At 38.4% G+C, this 18,571-nt stretch overlaps 1 protein-coding gene across 1 annotated transcript in view; it reads right to left on the bottom strand.

Moving 5' to 3' along the window:
* The window catches only part of KIF16B (kinesin family member 16B), a 332,414-nt gene that overhangs the window by 44,748 nt on the left and 269,095 nt on the right, over positions 1-18,571 (bottom strand). The window contains exon 24 of the mRNA XM_028523744.2: positions 7,861-7,950. Coding sequence (XP_028379545.1) covers positions 7,861-7,950 — 90 coding nt within the window. The remainder of the gene's footprint in view (positions 1-7,860; positions 7,951-18,571) is intronic.

The raw sequence follows: 18,571 nt of genomic DNA, 5'->3' as shown, positions 1-18,571 counted from the left end.
GGGATGAGGCTGATGGAGGGCAATCATGTTTCAAACTCAGGGACTCTAATGACATCACAACTAAGTTACGATGCAGACTGGCAATGCAGCCCGTTCCACTCATTTATGTTCTCACCCCACACAGGTATTGAAAGTTCCCTTAGCATTTATTTTGTCTGTACATTTTAATACATAAAATATCCCATTTTCATAGTTTGTCCTCTTGACTCTAAGCAGACCAACACAAATCTGCTTCAGAATCCCTCTTAGCCAAGATGATAAAAGGGCCCTCAACAATAGGTTCCAACACTTACCTGCTTTCACCTTCCAGAGAGGTAAGGTGCCCCTTAGGTCCTAGCACTCAGAAGGGAGGGCTCCTTGTTAAATGTACAGAAATAAATTCCTCTAAAAATCTGACAGAGGTTGGCATCTCAAAACCTCTCATTACCCTCTGATCTTCCAGCCCTCTGTCCTACTTAAACACATTCACAACCTATTAGACACTCATTCAAAAGAGGAGGAAGGGGAAAGGACATGCTAGGTTTTCACTATTCATTCTAGTAGTTGAAGGGGATGTGGTTTTAAAACAGCGTTTTTCAGTTCCTTGATGAGCTATGTTTTTGGCTTGATAGACTCTCTATGATCTGGACTTCATAGACACTAACCATAAATAGTAACTCTGACTCTTCCATGAGAAAAGAGAACACAATGAGGCTTTGTACCTGAGCACATACCTTTACTGGTATTCAAAAGGATCACACTAATTTTAATAGAGTTTTCACATAGCTAAAGAGCAAAGTGAAAATGATTTGCATGAAGAAATTTCAAAGATAGGCTCTCTAGCAGATGCTACACAACACTTCAGAGTGCCTTCAATAGCACTCTGAGCCTTCAATAGCATACTTTATCTGAGGCTCTCACAAGTTTTACAAACTAGCTGTGGCATTATCATCTTACAGATGTGGAATTTCTTTTTTTTTTTTTTTATTTCAATCATTGTTCAAGTACAGTTTTCTCCCCCCTACTCCCGTTCCAGCCCCTCCACCCAACCCTCCCCCCTTCCCCCCATTACCCCCCACCCTTAGTTTTTGTCCATGTGTCCTCCAAATTTGTTCCTGTAATCCCTACCCATTCCCCCCTGAAATTCCCTCTTCTCTCCCCTCTGGCCACTGTCAGACTATCCCCTATTTCAGTGTCTTTGGTTGTATTTTGCTAGTTCTTTGTTCTGTTTTGTTTTGTTTTGTTGTTTAGATTCCTGTTAAAGGTGATATCATGTGGTATTTGTCTTTCACTGCCTGGCTTGTTTCACTTAGCATAATGCTTTCCAGCTCCATCCATGCTGTTGCAAAGGGTATGAGCTCCTTCTTTCTTTCTGCTGTATAGAATTCCATTGTGTAAATGTACCATAGTTTTTTGATCCATTCATTTACTGATGGGCATCTCAAAACATAGGGTTTAATTTGATTAAGATTCCACACAAGGTCAAAGAAGGGGGATGGAGAAGGAAAGACAGAGAAGAGATTATTTTGTACAATATATGTCAGTATATCAAGAAGACAAATTAATTCAAAACAAAAGGGAAACCTATTTAGAATCCAGAAGAAACTGCTAAAATTAAAGAAAATAAATAAAAATAAAATAATTTTAAAAATCTTGAATAATGTAGCACATCTGGTGAGAGCTCAGCTCACTTACACAATGACTCTGAAAACAGAATGAGTGCAACACTTGCATGTGACCCAAGATCATGGGCCGCCAGTGCATTCTTCTTTAGTTTTACAGAGAATGAAGAATTTAGGGTTTTTTATTCTGAAATTTGCCACCATACAAAAATAATAAATTTTTCTTTGGTTTCTGCCTTTCCCAGCCCTTACTCAGTCTGCATGCCTGAGTGTCATGGAACACACTGGCTTCTTGCTCTTTTGATTCAAAAGTCATTTCACTTGTAATCACCCTAAGTTCCTTCTGTTTTCTTCACAGACATATGTTATATCTCATAATCAACAAGTTCTTCTTGTTTTAATTGGTTCACTACCCACGTGTATATAAAGTGTCCCTGAGAAGGTCTTCACTTGAAATCATTCTCCTTAAGGAAATATCATAGTAAATAATTATGCAAATACTTATGAGTCAATAGGGAGAATAGAAGGTTTAACTAAATTATGGTTAAGGAATTCTTAATACCTTCTCACTAATGGGGATGAAGGTCCTAAGAGTTTTCAGCCTACCCAGTTTGTATGTTCTTTCTTATTCTTGTTTTTTATACATTAAATTTTTAAGAACAAACAGTTATCAAATTTCTTCACAGAGACAGTCTGTACATATCAATCACAATACATGTAGATATCTTCAAGAATATTCATAAACAAAGAGTCATAGAAAAAAATTTACAAACGACCCATAGGGTATATCCATCAAGAAGATTCTGGAAACCCGAGAAGGTAATATGCCATCTTTATTATTAGGCACCATTTCTCACAGTAAAATGATAAAATGGTACATTGCTTAATTGTTTGTGTTCTATCATAGGAAGCCACAGCTTTAGGTTTCTCTGGGTGAGGTGACTTGTAACTCAGTATGCACCTTGTAGAGACTCTCAAAGTTCTACCTATGGAATTGTTCCCAAAGACACTGATTCTCTTGATGCATGAACTGCTCTGTCAGAGTAGTTCTCTAGTCTGCCCCATGTGGATCTCAACTCCTTGCACCTAAACTAATACCTGCGGGGGAAGGGTAAAAAGAACAGCACCAGCCAGCTGCAGGCACTGTGTGGACTGGTGCTGGCACTGCTGAGAAGAGTTGTAGACACTGCTGAGGACAGCTGTGGGCACTGTGGAAAGCTGTAGGCGCTGTGTAGACTGCTTCAGGCAGTGTGTGGAAAGCTGTAGGCACTGTGTGGAAAGCTGTGGGCACTGTGTAGACTGCTGTGGACACTGTGTGGAAAGCTGTGGGCACTGTGTAGACTGCTGTGGACACTGTGTAGACTGCTGTGGGCACTGTGTGGAAAGCTGTGGGCACTGTGTGGAAAGCTGTGGGCACTGTGTGGAAAGCTGTGGGCACTGTGTAGACTGCTGTGGACACTGTGTAGACTGCTGTGGGCACTATGTGGAAAGCTGTGGGCACTGTGTGGAAAGCTGTGGGCACTGTGTAGACTGCTGTGGACACTGTGTAGACTGCTGTGGGCACTGTGTGGAAAGCTGTGGGCACTGTGTAGACTGCTGTGGGCACTGTGTGGAAAGCTGTGGGCACTGTGTAGACTGCTGTGGACACTGTGTAGACTGCTGTGGGCACTGTGTAGACTGCTGTGGGCACTGTGTGGAAAGCTGTGGGCACTGTGTGGAAAGCTGTGGGCACTGTGTAGACTGCTGTGGGCACTGTGTGGAAAGCTGTGGGCACTGTGTGGAAAGCTGTGGGCACTGTGTAGGCTGCTGTGGGCACTGCTGAGGAGCAGTGATATCTGTCCTACATGCCTCCTGGTCACCTGATCTGAGTTTGGTCTATGGGAGCCCTGTGAGGCCAAATGTCTAGCTGACCTAAGAAAAGTGCACTATGCATGGTTACTTCTGAGGGTTAGATTAAAAGAAACTTTCGCATTCAATGCCTGTATCTTTGAAAATTTTCAGTCTTTTACCATAAATATGTAACTCATTATTTGAAAAAAAATTAAAGAAAAAAAAAATCTCCGTAAAAGGAACTGTGATAACAATTCACCGAAAACACATGGCTAATATTCCAGAAAGAAATGAATGGGTATAATTTTAGACAAAGTTCCCAAAGATCATAAGCTATAACCAAAATTGAAGTTTTAAGTAGAACAAATATTCTCTATCTTGGCAAGTATATTACAAACTCTATACGTTTTGTACTCATGTGTTTTTTCAATATTTTTTTCAGATTGATTAAAATCTGGACTAGCACTTTTATGACTAGGTAAATTTAATATATATCATGAAAAAAATGATCATCAATCATTTTGTTACCCTTGTAATTAAGAAAGCAAGAATACTCTGTTTTCTACTTCCACAGAAATAAAGTGCCCAATTTGGTAAAGCAGCAAGGTAAATAAAAGGTGCTCCCATTTGGCTATGAAATAGTTATCCATGAGAGGAAATTTTTAGCATTCTTCTATATGAACCCTTTGCTTTCCTGAAGAAGTTTTGTCTTTAACAAGTCCAGTGATTTCTAGGGGGCTCTCAGGCCAAAAGGACCATTTGGAAGTAGTTGACTACATCAAGAAGATTAGCAATATATACAGAGCCTGCAATAGTATGCCCAATAATAAGAGCAATCATAATGGGTGAATACCTAATAAACACATTATTGATCTCAATTGCCAAAAACAGCAACTAAGACTATGTGAAGTTTGGCTACACAAAAGAAAAATCAACTTTACAGAAAATAAAATATAGCTGATATTCAACCATATATAAGCCTCACCTTGAAAATATATAGGCAATGTTGTTCTCTCTTTGAAACAAGACTTACCTAGATCTATAATGAGATGCTACTGTATTTTTAGATATTTTTTCCTTCACTTTACTTCTATATTACTGTTTAAAAATAGGAAACAGAATCAAACATCCTGGGATTCTAAACTTGCTTCTGCTCACCAACTATGTGACTTGAGGCAAGTCTCTTGCTCCAAGCACAGGGGAGCATGAATGTCAAAGCACAGCACAATGCCCAGGGCACCGTTAGCACTCCGCAAATGCTGAAGAAACCAGAGTAATGGCCATGTAGCCCAAAACCCAATGCATCAGCACACCCCCTGCAGTGTGTAATTAGTAGTTTCCCTTCCTACATGCAGTGCTTATTTCAGGATCTTACACATGCTTTCAAATCACTACTCATATTATCTCTTCCTTTTCAAACACACACACACACACACACACACACACACATGTGTCTGTGAGTTCTCTTCCATAATTAGTTTTTTTTGTCTTTATGAGAAAGAAACTGTAAGTCACAAAGTTGGGCTCAACGTGGAAAAGCAATTTTCAGTTGCTGTTATCATTCAGGGGTGTCCAACCTTTTGGCATCTCTGGGCCACACTGGAAGAAGAGTTGTCTTGGGCCACACATGATATACATTGTGACACATAATCACAAAAAAAATCTCATAATATTTTAAGTAAATTTACGATTTTGTGTTGGGCTGCACTCATAGCTATCCTGGGCTGCATGTAGCCTGCAGGCCACAGGTTGGACACCACTGAAAGAGTCTGTCTTCAGGAAAAGTGTATCTGTGAGAAGTCATCTATGAATAGAATAAAAATTCCAGCCGAGTTTCAACACTTGGATCTTCCAGTGGTTTCCTACAGCACTAACAATAAAATTCACAGCCCTGTATGATGATCAAGTCCCTATCTACTTCCCTGCCTTTATTTCTACCGCACTGGCCATTTTGCACAGGATTTTTCATTCTTGGAACTTGCCAAGCTTCCTCCCACCCCAGGGCTTCTGCATTTGCTGTTGCTTCTACTTAAGATGTGCTCATGCACAGCTCCTTTTCAGCATTGAGATCTCAGCTCCAATTTCACCTGTCAAGAAGCCTCTCCAGGCCTGCCCCTTCCGAAGTAGCCCATGGACCAGCTCTCCTGGCATACTTTCACATGCACTGTTTTAGTTTCTCTGTGGCACTGAACACTATCTAAAATTATCTTTATTATTTTTGTTTATTGTTAATTCTCTCTGCTTCATGGGGGAAGGAAAGTGGCTGTGTTGTTCACAATTATATTTACAGTGTAAAGATACTCAATACATATTTATAAATAAATAAATGAATAAAATCAGCTCAATTATTTTCATGTGAAGGTCACCTATCACCTAATTTCAGCATGTATGCAATATTCTCTCTTTCTTCTTGAAAACGATTTTACATGTATAATTATCTCTGTTCATTATTTTTGCCTGTTACCAGGCAATCTCTTTGACTTATTAAAAAAGTTTTCCTCTATCTTTAAAGATTGCTTCTATTTGTTCTGAAGTTTTCTTTAAAAACATTGATTAGCACTGTTGGTTATTACTTTGTAAACTCATTTAAATTCTCTTATCTGGGATTTCAACTAAAATGACAATTCTTCAAAGAGCCGAACCCTGAAATAACCTTACAGTAGAAGTGCTCAACATTTTCTGCTCTGTCACATTCATTAATATTTTTCCTACAAAGTCAAACCTCACTTAACTGTCACATGGCATGCTTACTCTTTAGTGTTAGTTACTATAAGTTCCTTGTTTACTGTCAGTCTGTCCCCATATGAATTAAGATATATAAGAAGACATTTTTGCTCTTGTCCACTACTGTATTACTAGAATCTAAATCTAAAAACTGTGTCCACATAAAATGGTGCTGAACTGATCACACTAAAAGAACAAATATGAAATAAATCATGAATAATATATACTATATATTATATGTGCAATATATGTGTATATGTATGTATATGCATATGCATGTATATATATGTGTGTGTGTGTGTGTATATATATATATATATGTATATATATAAAATCCTGGTAAAGTTTTGGCCTTCTGTTTCCATTTTTTTCTATCTATTAGTATAGGAACACTGTATGTTAATATGAATATCTGTACAGCATTAAAATGATGAGGTAGCAACTTAAAACCAAGCAATTAATGAACTGCAAAGCTCACTTTAAAAACAAGTTGCTTTGTACATTTAATGTGTACACAATACTCCCACTTTTTGTTGTTTATTGTTGTTTATTATTATTAACTTGGGGCATGAAGAGTAAATTGCAGAAATGAATTTAACAACTTGACTTTGAAGAAGTTACTTCTGGAACTAAAGCCTTTTAGGAACACTAAACTATAATTCATAGCTGAAGCCTCTTCAATTTTAAATATAATACTATTATGATAGCTTAACAACAGAATTCAGAGATAGCTTAAATTTATCTGTACTCAAAATTTTTCTACACATCAAGGGACCACTTTATTTACAAAAAGATATTCCTCTTTACATTGTGCATCAGATGAAAAGAGTGGAAGGCATGGGAATGTTAAGGAAATATTAGTTACTTAATGTAAATCAAATTAAGGTCACATACCTGACTAAATTACTTTTTAAGATGTCATAAGAAACAATAAAACAGCACTGAAAAGAAATATTTAGGGAAAACAGCCTAATTAGGCAGAGACTGTTGACTGATCTGCAGTCAGTTCAGCCCCAGATTCTCAAAGAGCTGTGCCTTGCAAGGTTTCCTTTAGTTGAAGTAAAAATAATAATAATAACAAAAATAATAATAATATATTCTCTTAGAAAGTATGCATTAATTTTAAGAATATTTTTCTTTGTTTCAGAGTATTTCAAAGACTGATCTTTGTCTCAAAAAAACTACTAATGTATCACACCAGATAGCTGATTAAAGCATGAAATTCCCCCTTGCTTCAAAGAATGCCATATTTATTATCTCCCCTCCATGTTTGATGGCAAATTAACTTTTATGACTTTACTTCTCATTAAGTAGAAGTCTAAGCATGAACATAGTCTTTTTTAAGAGAAAAGAAAGGTAAATCTATAACAAAGAATTTATTACTACTTGATTTTAATAGGTAGTTAGAAGTTGTAAACTGATTAAAATGTTTAAGATTTACCATAAATTTATCAAAATTAAGTTCATTTATTGTCACTTCACTATGACTTTCAAAATCTTATAGTCAGAACATGCTTAAACTGTGTAGAACAGTAATGAAACAAAGGAGAAAAATTAAAAAGAAATCTTTCACAGATGAGTAATTGAAATAAAACCTGGTGACATTTAGAAGCTCATATCTAAAGGGGGGCATTGATAATGCAATAAACTTGTTTACTTTATACAACAAATGCTCTTAATTGGAGATAATTATTTCATAACTTACCTCTGCATACTTTAACTTCAGTGTTTTATGCATTTCTCGAAAACGACTATAACGCCTGAATACAGTCCATGTTTCATCGAGGACAGTAATCTATTAACCAGGAAAATCAAAATAAATCAGCATTAATTAGAGAAAAAAGTGACAATTGTTTTTAAATAATTTAAAAATTAACAAAAAGTGATTAGCATACAAAATTTCTCCAGGATTAAAGACATTAATTTAGGTGCACAAATAAGACTTGTAAATAATAATTGCTCTCTACTTATGCAGCCATCTCTGGTTTTCAAATATGGTTAGAAGCAGCACTGTGACTATGTAAATTGAGGGACTGACAGTTACCTCTCACTGGCTTATGAAAGTATCCTTTAACCCTCCACTTGGGCCACAGAAAGAAAATCCTGCAGGGTGACCTTTCTGTCATAGTGATGTGCTCATATAAAATGTTGGTACAGGCCACCAGATGCCATGACAGTGGACAGGAGGGGGAAAAAGTGAAAGAAGAAAAAGCAGAGGAAAAAGAAAGACAGGAAGAGGAGGAAGGAGAAAGGAAATGAGGAGAAAGTAAAACAAGGAAAAAATTCATTCTGCATCTCAATGATTTTTAGCATAAAAACACAACAACATAATTTGCCTTATTTCAGAGGAAGCATTCTCAACCCAGCCTTTCATCCACAGTTCCTATTGAATTGGCTGATTGGGTGGAAACTCTGGTGCACATCAGCTCACATACTGAGGTCTCAGTGACAAGCAGAAGCTGGTAAGCATGCCAGCCTTAAGAAGCACACAGCCTAAAGCACAGACTGGTGAGTCTCCTATTCCTATCTCAATTCCTACCTTTCTTCTGAGCTGCAGAATCAAGTACCCAACCAGGAGACTTTTTTTTAGATGTCACATGGGATCCTCAAATTCAGTATCTAAAATCGGACTTGACATAGACTTGCTAGAGAATACCCAGACTATTCCATCTCAGTGCATTTCACCACCTACTACCACACTATGGCAGACAGATGCTGAAGCCATCTCCTCCCCTCCCATCCGCTAGCATGCTCACAGTAGAACAAGTGCCAGATTCTGCTCTCCTTTTACCTCCTAAACATTTCTTAGAGCTCTATCCATCCATCCTTCACCATCACCACCATCTTACTCTAAGCCATCAGGGCTCACATGGCCTCTGCCAGGGCCCCTCCCAGTTGTCTATATCATACTACCCCCCCTCCAATGCCTACTCTGCACAAATGACAGAGGAGCTTTAAAAACTTATATCTGATCATTCCACCTCCACTCTTAAGACCTTTCCTAGTAACTTCACATTGCTCCTAAAAAAAAGACTTGTATCTTTGGCCTTGGCCAGGTAGATCAGTTGGTTAGAGCATCATCCTGATATGTCAAGGTTCTGGGTTTGATCCCAGATCAGGGCTAAAGATCAGGGCCTGATCCCAATCAGGGTTACGTATAAGAAGTAATCAAAGAATGCATAAATAAGTGGAATAACAAAATCAATGTTTTTCCTTCTCCCTGCCTCTAAAATCAATAAATTAAAAAGACTCACATTTTTAACCTTAAAGACTCCATTTTTAACTTAACCACTGCCTGCAATAGCTTCACCTGAAGCCCTTCTCCCCCTAGCTGTCTTCATTCATGCTGCATTCCCTGAATGAGATGACTCCTTTCCACCTCAGGACCTCTTCATGAGCTGAGTCCCTGTCTGGGAAATCTCACCCCACACTTTAGAGAAACACTCTCTTTAAGCAAAATTATCCCACCTGGTTCTCCCACATGTAAGCCACAGGGGACCACAGGAAAGTAGAAGTAGCAGTGGGGAGAATAGACATATGGATCACCTCAGGGAGGAGTGAGTCTTCAGTTTTAGCTATTCTCTGGTTCACTCACTTCCCATAGTGGCAAATGAGATCATTTGGCATATATAAGGAGGGACATTTTTTATTTTCATCCTTCTGGTTCTGTATTCATTAATCAAAATAACTGTTTAAATTGACAGGTTTCTTATGCTTTCCTTTAAAAAGATATTTCTATCAGAGTTACAAAAAATTAAGTAAAAGTAGTACAGGCATCTACAGCTCTAAGTTTTTTAAGCTGGTTATGCAAGTCACTCAAGACTGAGGGACACTGTTGCTGGCAGATAAGCTGGGAGGAACTTTCTCTTCAATTCTCTCCTCAATGGACCCCACTGAGGCACCCAAGCAAGGCCAGCATAGTCAGCAGGGGAATAACAGCTTCCTCAGGGCAGAAGCACATTAATATGCTGCCCTGGCTGGTCACAAACCAGGTGTCAAAAGGAGAACTGGAACAAGGGTGGACACGGTGCAGCCTACTTGCTAGGAAAGCTCAAAAAATTAATGGAATCACACCTGTGACCTAGGAGCAATAAGATGCAGGATGTTCATATATAGGTGAGAAGATCCTGTACTGGGACTTTGGATTTCAGAAAATGTCACCCAAAACACCTAGGTTGCCCTCATCTCCCCAATCTTAATGGTCCCTTGAGCTTTTTCCTTCTTTCTCCTAAAATTCTTCCACTGTTCTTCATGAACTTATTGTCAATCGCCAGGAAAATCTCTGTCCTACTACTGAAATTCCCAGGACTACACCAAAACACAACCCTAGTTAAATCCAACTGTCTTTTTACTTCCAATGTAGCTGAAGGAAAACACACCACTGAAATGAGATTGTGTCTCATTTTAAAGACACAATCACTGTCTTCAGGTCAGCCTGATGCCTCCTACCAGTCATACCATACTTCCCAATTCCATTCACTCTTCCATTTTCTTAGATAATAGTATCTAAATAGTTGACTCCATCTTCCTTTTTAAGCCTTCATCACTTCTTTCCCTGTTTTCACTATCAGCAGATAATTTAATTTGCAGTTCACTGAGGAAATAGAAGCAATCAACAGAACATTTTCACAAGTACCCTCAACCAAGTATACTCATCTGCCACCATGTGCTCTGGACCTCATCTTTTCTCCTGTTAGCAAACATGAGAGATGTATCAGTTAAGGACATCTAGTTAAGGACATCTAGTTAAGGACAGCCAACCTATTCCACTAGAGTTTATCACTCTTCCCTTCTGAATGATACTGTAATTAGCAATTTTCTCTTGTCTCGCCTATACCAATACATTCCCATTCTCTACTAGATTATTTCCAACAGCATTTAAACAAGCTATTCTTTCTTTCATTAAGCTCCATTTTGACTTCACTTTCCCTTCCACTATCGCTCCATTTTTTCTTTTCCATTATTCAAAATTCCTTGAGTTTGTTCTTGATGTCATCAACTTTTTTCCTCCACTACCCCTTAAATGCACTCTAATCTACTCAGCATTTTACTCAGACTACCCTTACCTACTCTTAACAAGGTCACGAACAACCTCCATGTTGCTAAATCCAATGGTTCTTAGTCTTGATCTTGATCAATCACCAGGATTTGACATAGTTAACAGCACCTCTTTTAAACTTTTTCATTTGACTTCCAGGTTGCTATATTCTCTTACCTGAAGCCTCTTTGCTGAGATTTCTCCTCATGTCTCTGACCTCTAAACATCGAAGTGTCCCAGGGTTTAGTCTTGAACATGTTTTATTTTCTATCCGCACTAACTCCTTTGGTGATCTTATCTCCTAGCTTAAATTTATATTCTGATGACTCTCTGGATGCTTATATCTCCCTTGAACTCAGGCTCACATATCCCACCACCTACTTGACATGTCTGCCACTTGGATGTCTAATATGCACCTAAAATTATTCTCATTCAAATTATGCCTCTTCCTGTTTCCCCATTGTTATAAATGACAATACCATTCTTCTACTTGCTCAGCCTGATAATTTTGGGGGTCATCCTTAATGCTCCTCTTTCTCCCACATCTCACATCCAATTGTTAGCAAATCCTTTCCACCAAATTTCACAATATGTATCATGAGAATCTGACCATTTCTCACTATCTCCACTGATAATATCCTGGTCTTAGCCATCATCTTTTCCTCAGATTGTTTTTAAGAACCTTCTACTCAGTCTCCTTGATTCTGCTTTTGTTCTCCTATTTTCTCTTCATTTTTTGTCAACACAGTAGCCAAAGTGATATTAAAAGTTAAGTTAGATGAAGCTATTTCTGTGCTCAAAAGGGACATTGTCCTAAAGTGTCCCTTCTCCCTTCTCTGAGGGAGAGCTGGTATAAGTTCAACTTCTTTCACTAACCTATAAGGATCTCTATGATCTGTCTCCTCCTTGTCTTCACTACAACTACTCTCTCCCTTGCTCACTCTGGCTTTCTTGCTTTTCTAGAATACATCACACACAGTAAGTATGGCCTCAGAAACTTTTATATGATTTTTCATCCATCTGGCATGCTTTTTTCAAATGACTAGCTCCCTCACTTCCTTCAAGCCTCTGTTCAAAAGTCACTTTCTCCCAGAAGCCTTCTTTGGATATGCTATCTAAAATTGCACCCCCTTTTCTCTATCTCTACTAAATAGTTCTTATTACCTAACATCAATTATATATCTTGTTTTTAGTATCTCTTCCTTATTAGAATATGAACTCCAGGAGAGCTGGGATTTTTCACTGGTTTTTCAATGCACCTTCGAAGAGTACTTGACATGGGCATCCTGAACAGAGTTTGGAAGATGGAGTCCCAAAGTGGATCTGTCTTATATAAACTCAGGCTACTAGTGGCAATAAGCCAGCAATGCATTTTTTCATCTCTCCTCAAGCCCTCAAGAAGGCCTCAGGCAGAATTAGGGTAAGGTGAACTGCACACCTAGGTTGTGGGGACTTTGGCTTACAGCTCCACATTTGTAGCTTCTACAGCTCATTAATGTCAAACAATTTTTGAAATCTCTGATTACTGAAATGGCTTCTCCAAATTTACCTTACAAATTGGGGTTTCATTCCTCTTTCCCAGAATAGTGTCTTTATAAGGAATATCAACTTTTCTACCACGTACATACCAAATTCTGGGGAGGACACAACACAGCTAAGTGATTTCCAGGGTGGTAGATATCAAGGGCATTTGGGCACAAGATGGTAAGACAGCAAAAAGAAAATAAAATCTCTGAAAGGGCCCCTAAATCACCCAATATACTTCCTCTGCTTGACACCAGCCCCATGTCTGTACTGGGACAGGGGAAGCTGCAGTGGTGGGGGTGTGGACCTGGGAGAAGACAGAGAAAGATGGCCCAACATGGAGAGGGCGATTCAAAGTTTCACAGGTGTATTCCTTTGAACTTGGCTTAATGAAGTCAGTAAAGGTATCAGAGGGATCTTTCTTTTCACTCTGTACCCTGGTAACTCCAGGAGTCACACCATTGATGAAGAGAGAGGGGACTCTCTTGAAACATTAACACTGTGTATATAAAAGTTCTCTAAAATGTTGAACAATGAAGGTCATTATTGGTATATTCTAGGGAATGATTTATTTTGTTGCCTCACATCTTACTTGATATTTTATTAAATTCACATTAATAAACTCACATATGAATCTCAATGACTTCTGCCTTCAATGTTTCAGTCATTTGTCTAAACTAGTGTTCTCAAAGTGTGATGGCTGACCAGCAGCATCGGCTTCACTTGGGAACTTACTAAAATGCAAATTATAGGTCTTACCTCACTTATTTAATCAGAAACTCTTGGGTGGGACCCAGTAACTGTGCCTTAGCAAACCCACAAGGGAATTGTGACGCAGGTTAAAGTCTGACCAGCGATGCTGCAAATCAGATATGGTCTCTTCCCAATACCCCCACCCCTCCCACACAAACACCCTTAACATGGCATTCAGGGCCTTTTCCAGGCTCAGCTAATACTACCTTCCTAACCACAGCTCCTAGGGGATTAAAAAGTCATACTTCAGGCAACTTGTCAACAAATAATTATAGTCTCTCCACTAGCTTTTGAAGGGTCTTTTGAATGTGAATCCCCTGTTCTAACTGGAGAACACTTGCTGGACTGCAATTCCTCCATTGGCAGCATTCTCGCTCCTACTCCTTTTTTCCTGGAAGAATCATCCCCTCCTCCATGATTCGTTAGCATGTATTTGATACTTTGATAAGAGCACACATCACAGGATATTAATTACACAATTAATGTTATATTAATTAAGTTTTATAACTGATACTAATTATATAAATGCCTCTGCACTACAAAATTTTAAGCCTTTAAAGGAATGAGGCTTTGGTACTAATTGAAGTAGAGGTGAGAGAAGTCTCATTGTAGAAATAAATATTTACTCAGCTACCATTATGTGCTAGGCACAATACTAGATGCTGGCAGTTTTCTGAGAGACATAGTTAAGATGATTTTGTTTTTTGAATTAGCTAAGGGTTCCAGGTTTGGCCCAGATCATTCAAAAGGGAGAACAAGGCCTGCTGCAACCTTGGCTTTACTTACTCTGTTCTGGTGATTTCCATGGTGTTGGCCTGAATTGGATTATTTAAATTAGTGGCACAATAGTATGGTTTTTTTTAAACTACATTGAGAATATGGTGAATTCTCTATATTATAAGTAGCACAAGTCTAAGTCTACAGTGAGGCACAGGCAGATGTCCAAATTTTTCACCCTTGAGATTTTTACCTAAGTTTAGGTTAAATACAAGGATTACAAGGGCTCATACTTCCTACTTTATATATAGAACATTTCTATTTCCCCTTTGTCTATCAACATGTAAACAAGACAAAGACAATGATGATGAATAGATCATCAGAGATGAGACAATAGTGGGCCAGGCAACCACAGGTGTGATCTCTCCATGGGAAATGGTCAAATCCCTTCACTATAATGAAGAAACCTGCACACCTAGAGCTGGAGAAACAGTGCATATGAGGTTTGGAAAAACTACACATAAAGGAAAGATGTGTATCAAAGGCCTATTTTGTCCCAGGTTAAAACTAGGCATGAAATGAGGGGTTGATGCAGAGAGCAGAGACAGAAGATCACTATGACAAATAAATCAGATTGAAATACTCTTATTTTCTTTGATGTTGAGAATGCAAGACATCATTACTACACATCTTTGAGGAGCAAATTCATTACTTCTCTCTCACAGAATGATTCTACTGATACAAATCCACCTTTTCTGGGCCATAAAATGATCAAGCCCAACTTAAACACCATAAACATATCCACAAGATGAGCTGCATTTACTTATAAACAATTCTGAATTGAGTGCTTTCCACAAATTTATGTTATATACATATTTTGCTGGTTTAAGGATTGTCGATTTTAAGACCATTCCTCAGTATATATTTGCTGTGACTATCTAGCTGTGTAAGGAGGAAAATCAATACTTTATATACAAAGAAAAACATCCTGGCCCTCATTTAAACAGTTACTTATAGAGTTCCCTTCAACAACTTTTATTTTTTAACAACATTTGGAGGGGTTATATCAAGTATATAAAAATAAATTTCCTTGTATTTAATAATAGTTTGAAGGAACTGATCTAATATCAATCTAGTATATACTAAAGAGTTTTGTCAGATTTTTGCAAAATACCTTATGAAGCAACATAACTATTAACATGTTTGAAGAAACATGATGTTTCATATGTTTATATCTGTTTAGTAATATTCATTAATGCATTATATTTAATCAAAATTTCTTTAGACAATTGTTGCAAGTGGAACTACACCAGAAGTGGTAGAAGAAGCCAACACCCCATTAATCACAGTGATGCCCCACAGTTATCACAGACTGCCATTCAATTATTTCTGACTCTGGTCAACCTCTAAAATGGCCACATCTTTCTGGGGACAGACAACACTGGTGATATTGGATTTCCTACAGGCATGCTCACCCTGCTGTCTGAATCTGCTACTGAGTCTTTAATGACTGCCCATAATCTCTCCTGGTCTCTTAGCTCACCTCCTGTCCTCTGATCACTCACCTATAGGCCCAGGCTGGATGCCAGGTCAGTCTTTCTGCCACTGGGAGATCAGCACATCAAAATCCCTAACTGCCTAGACCTTTGGGTGGATCCCCATCAGAACAATTCCCCAAATCAGGCAGCAGCTTATAATGTCAGCTTGCTTTCCTGCATGCTGCTCCTTGAAAAATACCCCCACCACCACCACCCCTACCTGGAAAGGCAGACTGCATTTTCATGAAATTTATGCAATTCTATCTCAGCAGGTTCACTCTCATTTGGAAATTTTTCCAAACAACATTGTCTCTGATGAGTATTTCCAAATGTTCTCAATTTTCAATCCTAATGGACAACGATCTTGTTTTACTGAGGAGACTAGGTTCACCCACAACCAGCTCCCTGAATGTCCTGCCCTTTCAGTGTATCTCAAAATGATTCTGTTTCAACATATGTTCTCCTCCTTCCTTCAAAACCTCTTCATCTTCCTTATTCACTTCTTCCTGAAAGGAGAGTCCCTCCCCAAGGTTGGCCTCAGACTGTACTATTTCCTATTACCAATACATCATCTGTACCTGTCTGCCCTTGGACCTCTGTCCTGGTGTTCTCATTGCCTAGAATGCCCTCTTTCTCTTTCATCTCCACCATCTTTCTCAGACAAACATGTTAAGTCTTCTTAACTGTCTCTTCATGATCCCTTTCCTCTGCACAGTCCTATTTTTATCCATGTTTCTTTTCCCCTACTTAGCAGACCCCTGAGTACATGAACTGCTTATTCATCTTTCTTATACCTTGTCTGTAAAAAAGAAGAAAATTTTACCCTTTACAACAGTATGAAGGACCTGGAGAAATTATGCTAAGTGAAATGAGCCAGTCAGCGAAAGACAAATACCACATGATTTCACTCATGCATGGAATCAAATGAACTGAACTGACAAGGAAAATGGAGACAGACTCATAGATGGAGAGCAGATGACAGCCAGTGGGGGCGGGGGGTTAAGCAAAAAGGAAAAAAGGACTCACAGACATGGACAACAGTGTGGTAACTGCTGGGGGGAGGGAAGTATAAGGGGACTAAATGGTAATGGAAAAGTAGAATAAAGATTAAAAATATATAGTACTTAATATACATATATACATATACAGGTACCAAATATTTGTTAAATAATAAGTAAATGAATAATGGAGAGAGTAGGGCCCAAAGTCTCTTTTCAATAAATATTTTACTTTATTTTCCAATTCACTTTCTATCCTGAAATGTGGTCAGTAGAGTGAACTAAATTTTTGTCCTTTCCTGACTTATCAGTAACTGTTTAAAGTTTTTAAAATGTAGGAGTTAGGGGAGAGGGCAAAGAACTGTAAAACAAAGGAAGAAAAATAGCCACTTACCAAATTCCTTTTAGAAAGAGAAGTCTGAAGAGATGCTTGTTAAACAATATGGGGGTAAAGTTAAGTGTAGGTTGTCAGACCCCTAAAAAACACAGCAGGAGCCCTGGCTGGTGTAGCTCAGTGGATTCAGTGTGAGCTGCGGACCACAGGGTTGTGTGTTCGATTCCCAGTCAAGGCACATGCCTGGGTTGCAGGCCAGGTCCCCAGTGGGAGCCACACAAAAGGTAATAACACACTAATACTTCTCTCCCTCTCTTTCTCCCTCCCTTCTTCTCTCTCTAAAAATAAATAAATAAAAAATCTTTAAAACAAAACAGCAAGAAACAAAAGGCGGTCTCTAAATTGCCTTTAGAGGGTGGGTCTATTAACTTAAGAGCCTTTTGTTTCTAAGTGTCAACATCCTTTGTTTGGTTTTTAAATTAATTAATTTTAAATAATAGTTGAATTACAATATATTAGTTTCACAGCGATTCAATATTTATATACCTTATGACATGATGATCACCACGATAAGCCTGGTAACTCTGTCACCATACACAGTTATTAAAATGTTATTGACTATATGCTCTATACCACAAATTACATCTCTGCAATTTACTTTATAAGTTTGTACCTCTCAAGACCATTCACCGTTTTTGCCCATCTTTCCACTCCTCTTCCCTCTAGCAACCATCAGTCTGATCTCTGTATCTATAAGTCTATTTGTTTTGTTTGTTCATTTGCTTTCTTTTTTAGATTCTACATATAAGTAAAATCATAAAGCATTTGTCTTTCTCTGTCCAACTTATTTCACTGAGCATAATACCTCTAGGTCCATCCATGTTGTCACAAATGGCAAGATTTCATTCTTTTTAGGGCTGAGTAATATTCCACTGAATATATATACCACATTTTCTTTACCTACTCATCTATCAATGGCCACCAAGGTTGTTTCCAAATCTTGGCTATTGTAAATAATGCCAATACATGAAGGGTGAATTTATCTTTTCAAATTAGTATTTTCATTTTGGGAGGATAAATACTGTATGTCACAGTCCTTTGGGTATGCAAGTTTGAGGATAAAAGCCAATGAAATAAGTTGGAGCTGAATTCTTCCACTTAGCAAAGGAGTTCCCAAAATTTATCTAAGGAAGAGGAGAGGGAATGCTGGTGCTTTTTGGAGAACATGGTTGCCTACTGAGGTATTTTCAGTTATTGCTATGAAATGTGCAATGTGCCTCCATAGCTGGTTTCTCTAGGGACAGTTTAGGAAAGTTTATATACCTTTCTTTTGGGGAAATCCAAAGAGTGCTGAGGTCTCTAGCCAAGAGGAGACAAAGGAAAAGAGACTGTGTCAGTGACCATCCAAGGGACTAGCTGCCATTTGAATCACATCCAAAAGCTGCCTAAAGGGTTCCTGAACCAAGCAGAAATCCCCCCTCCACTGCAGTGCGCTCCATGAACCAACAGCCCAA

Source organism: Phyllostomus discolor, chromosome 9 (genome assembly GCF_004126475.2).
Source record: "Phyllostomus discolor isolate MPI-MPIP mPhyDis1 chromosome 9, mPhyDis1.pri.v3, whole genome shotgun sequence".
Classification (NCBI taxonomy): domain Eukaryota; kingdom Metazoa; phylum Chordata; class Mammalia; order Chiroptera; family Phyllostomidae; genus Phyllostomus; species Phyllostomus discolor.
This window is presented reverse-complemented; position numbering and strand designations above follow the sequence as displayed.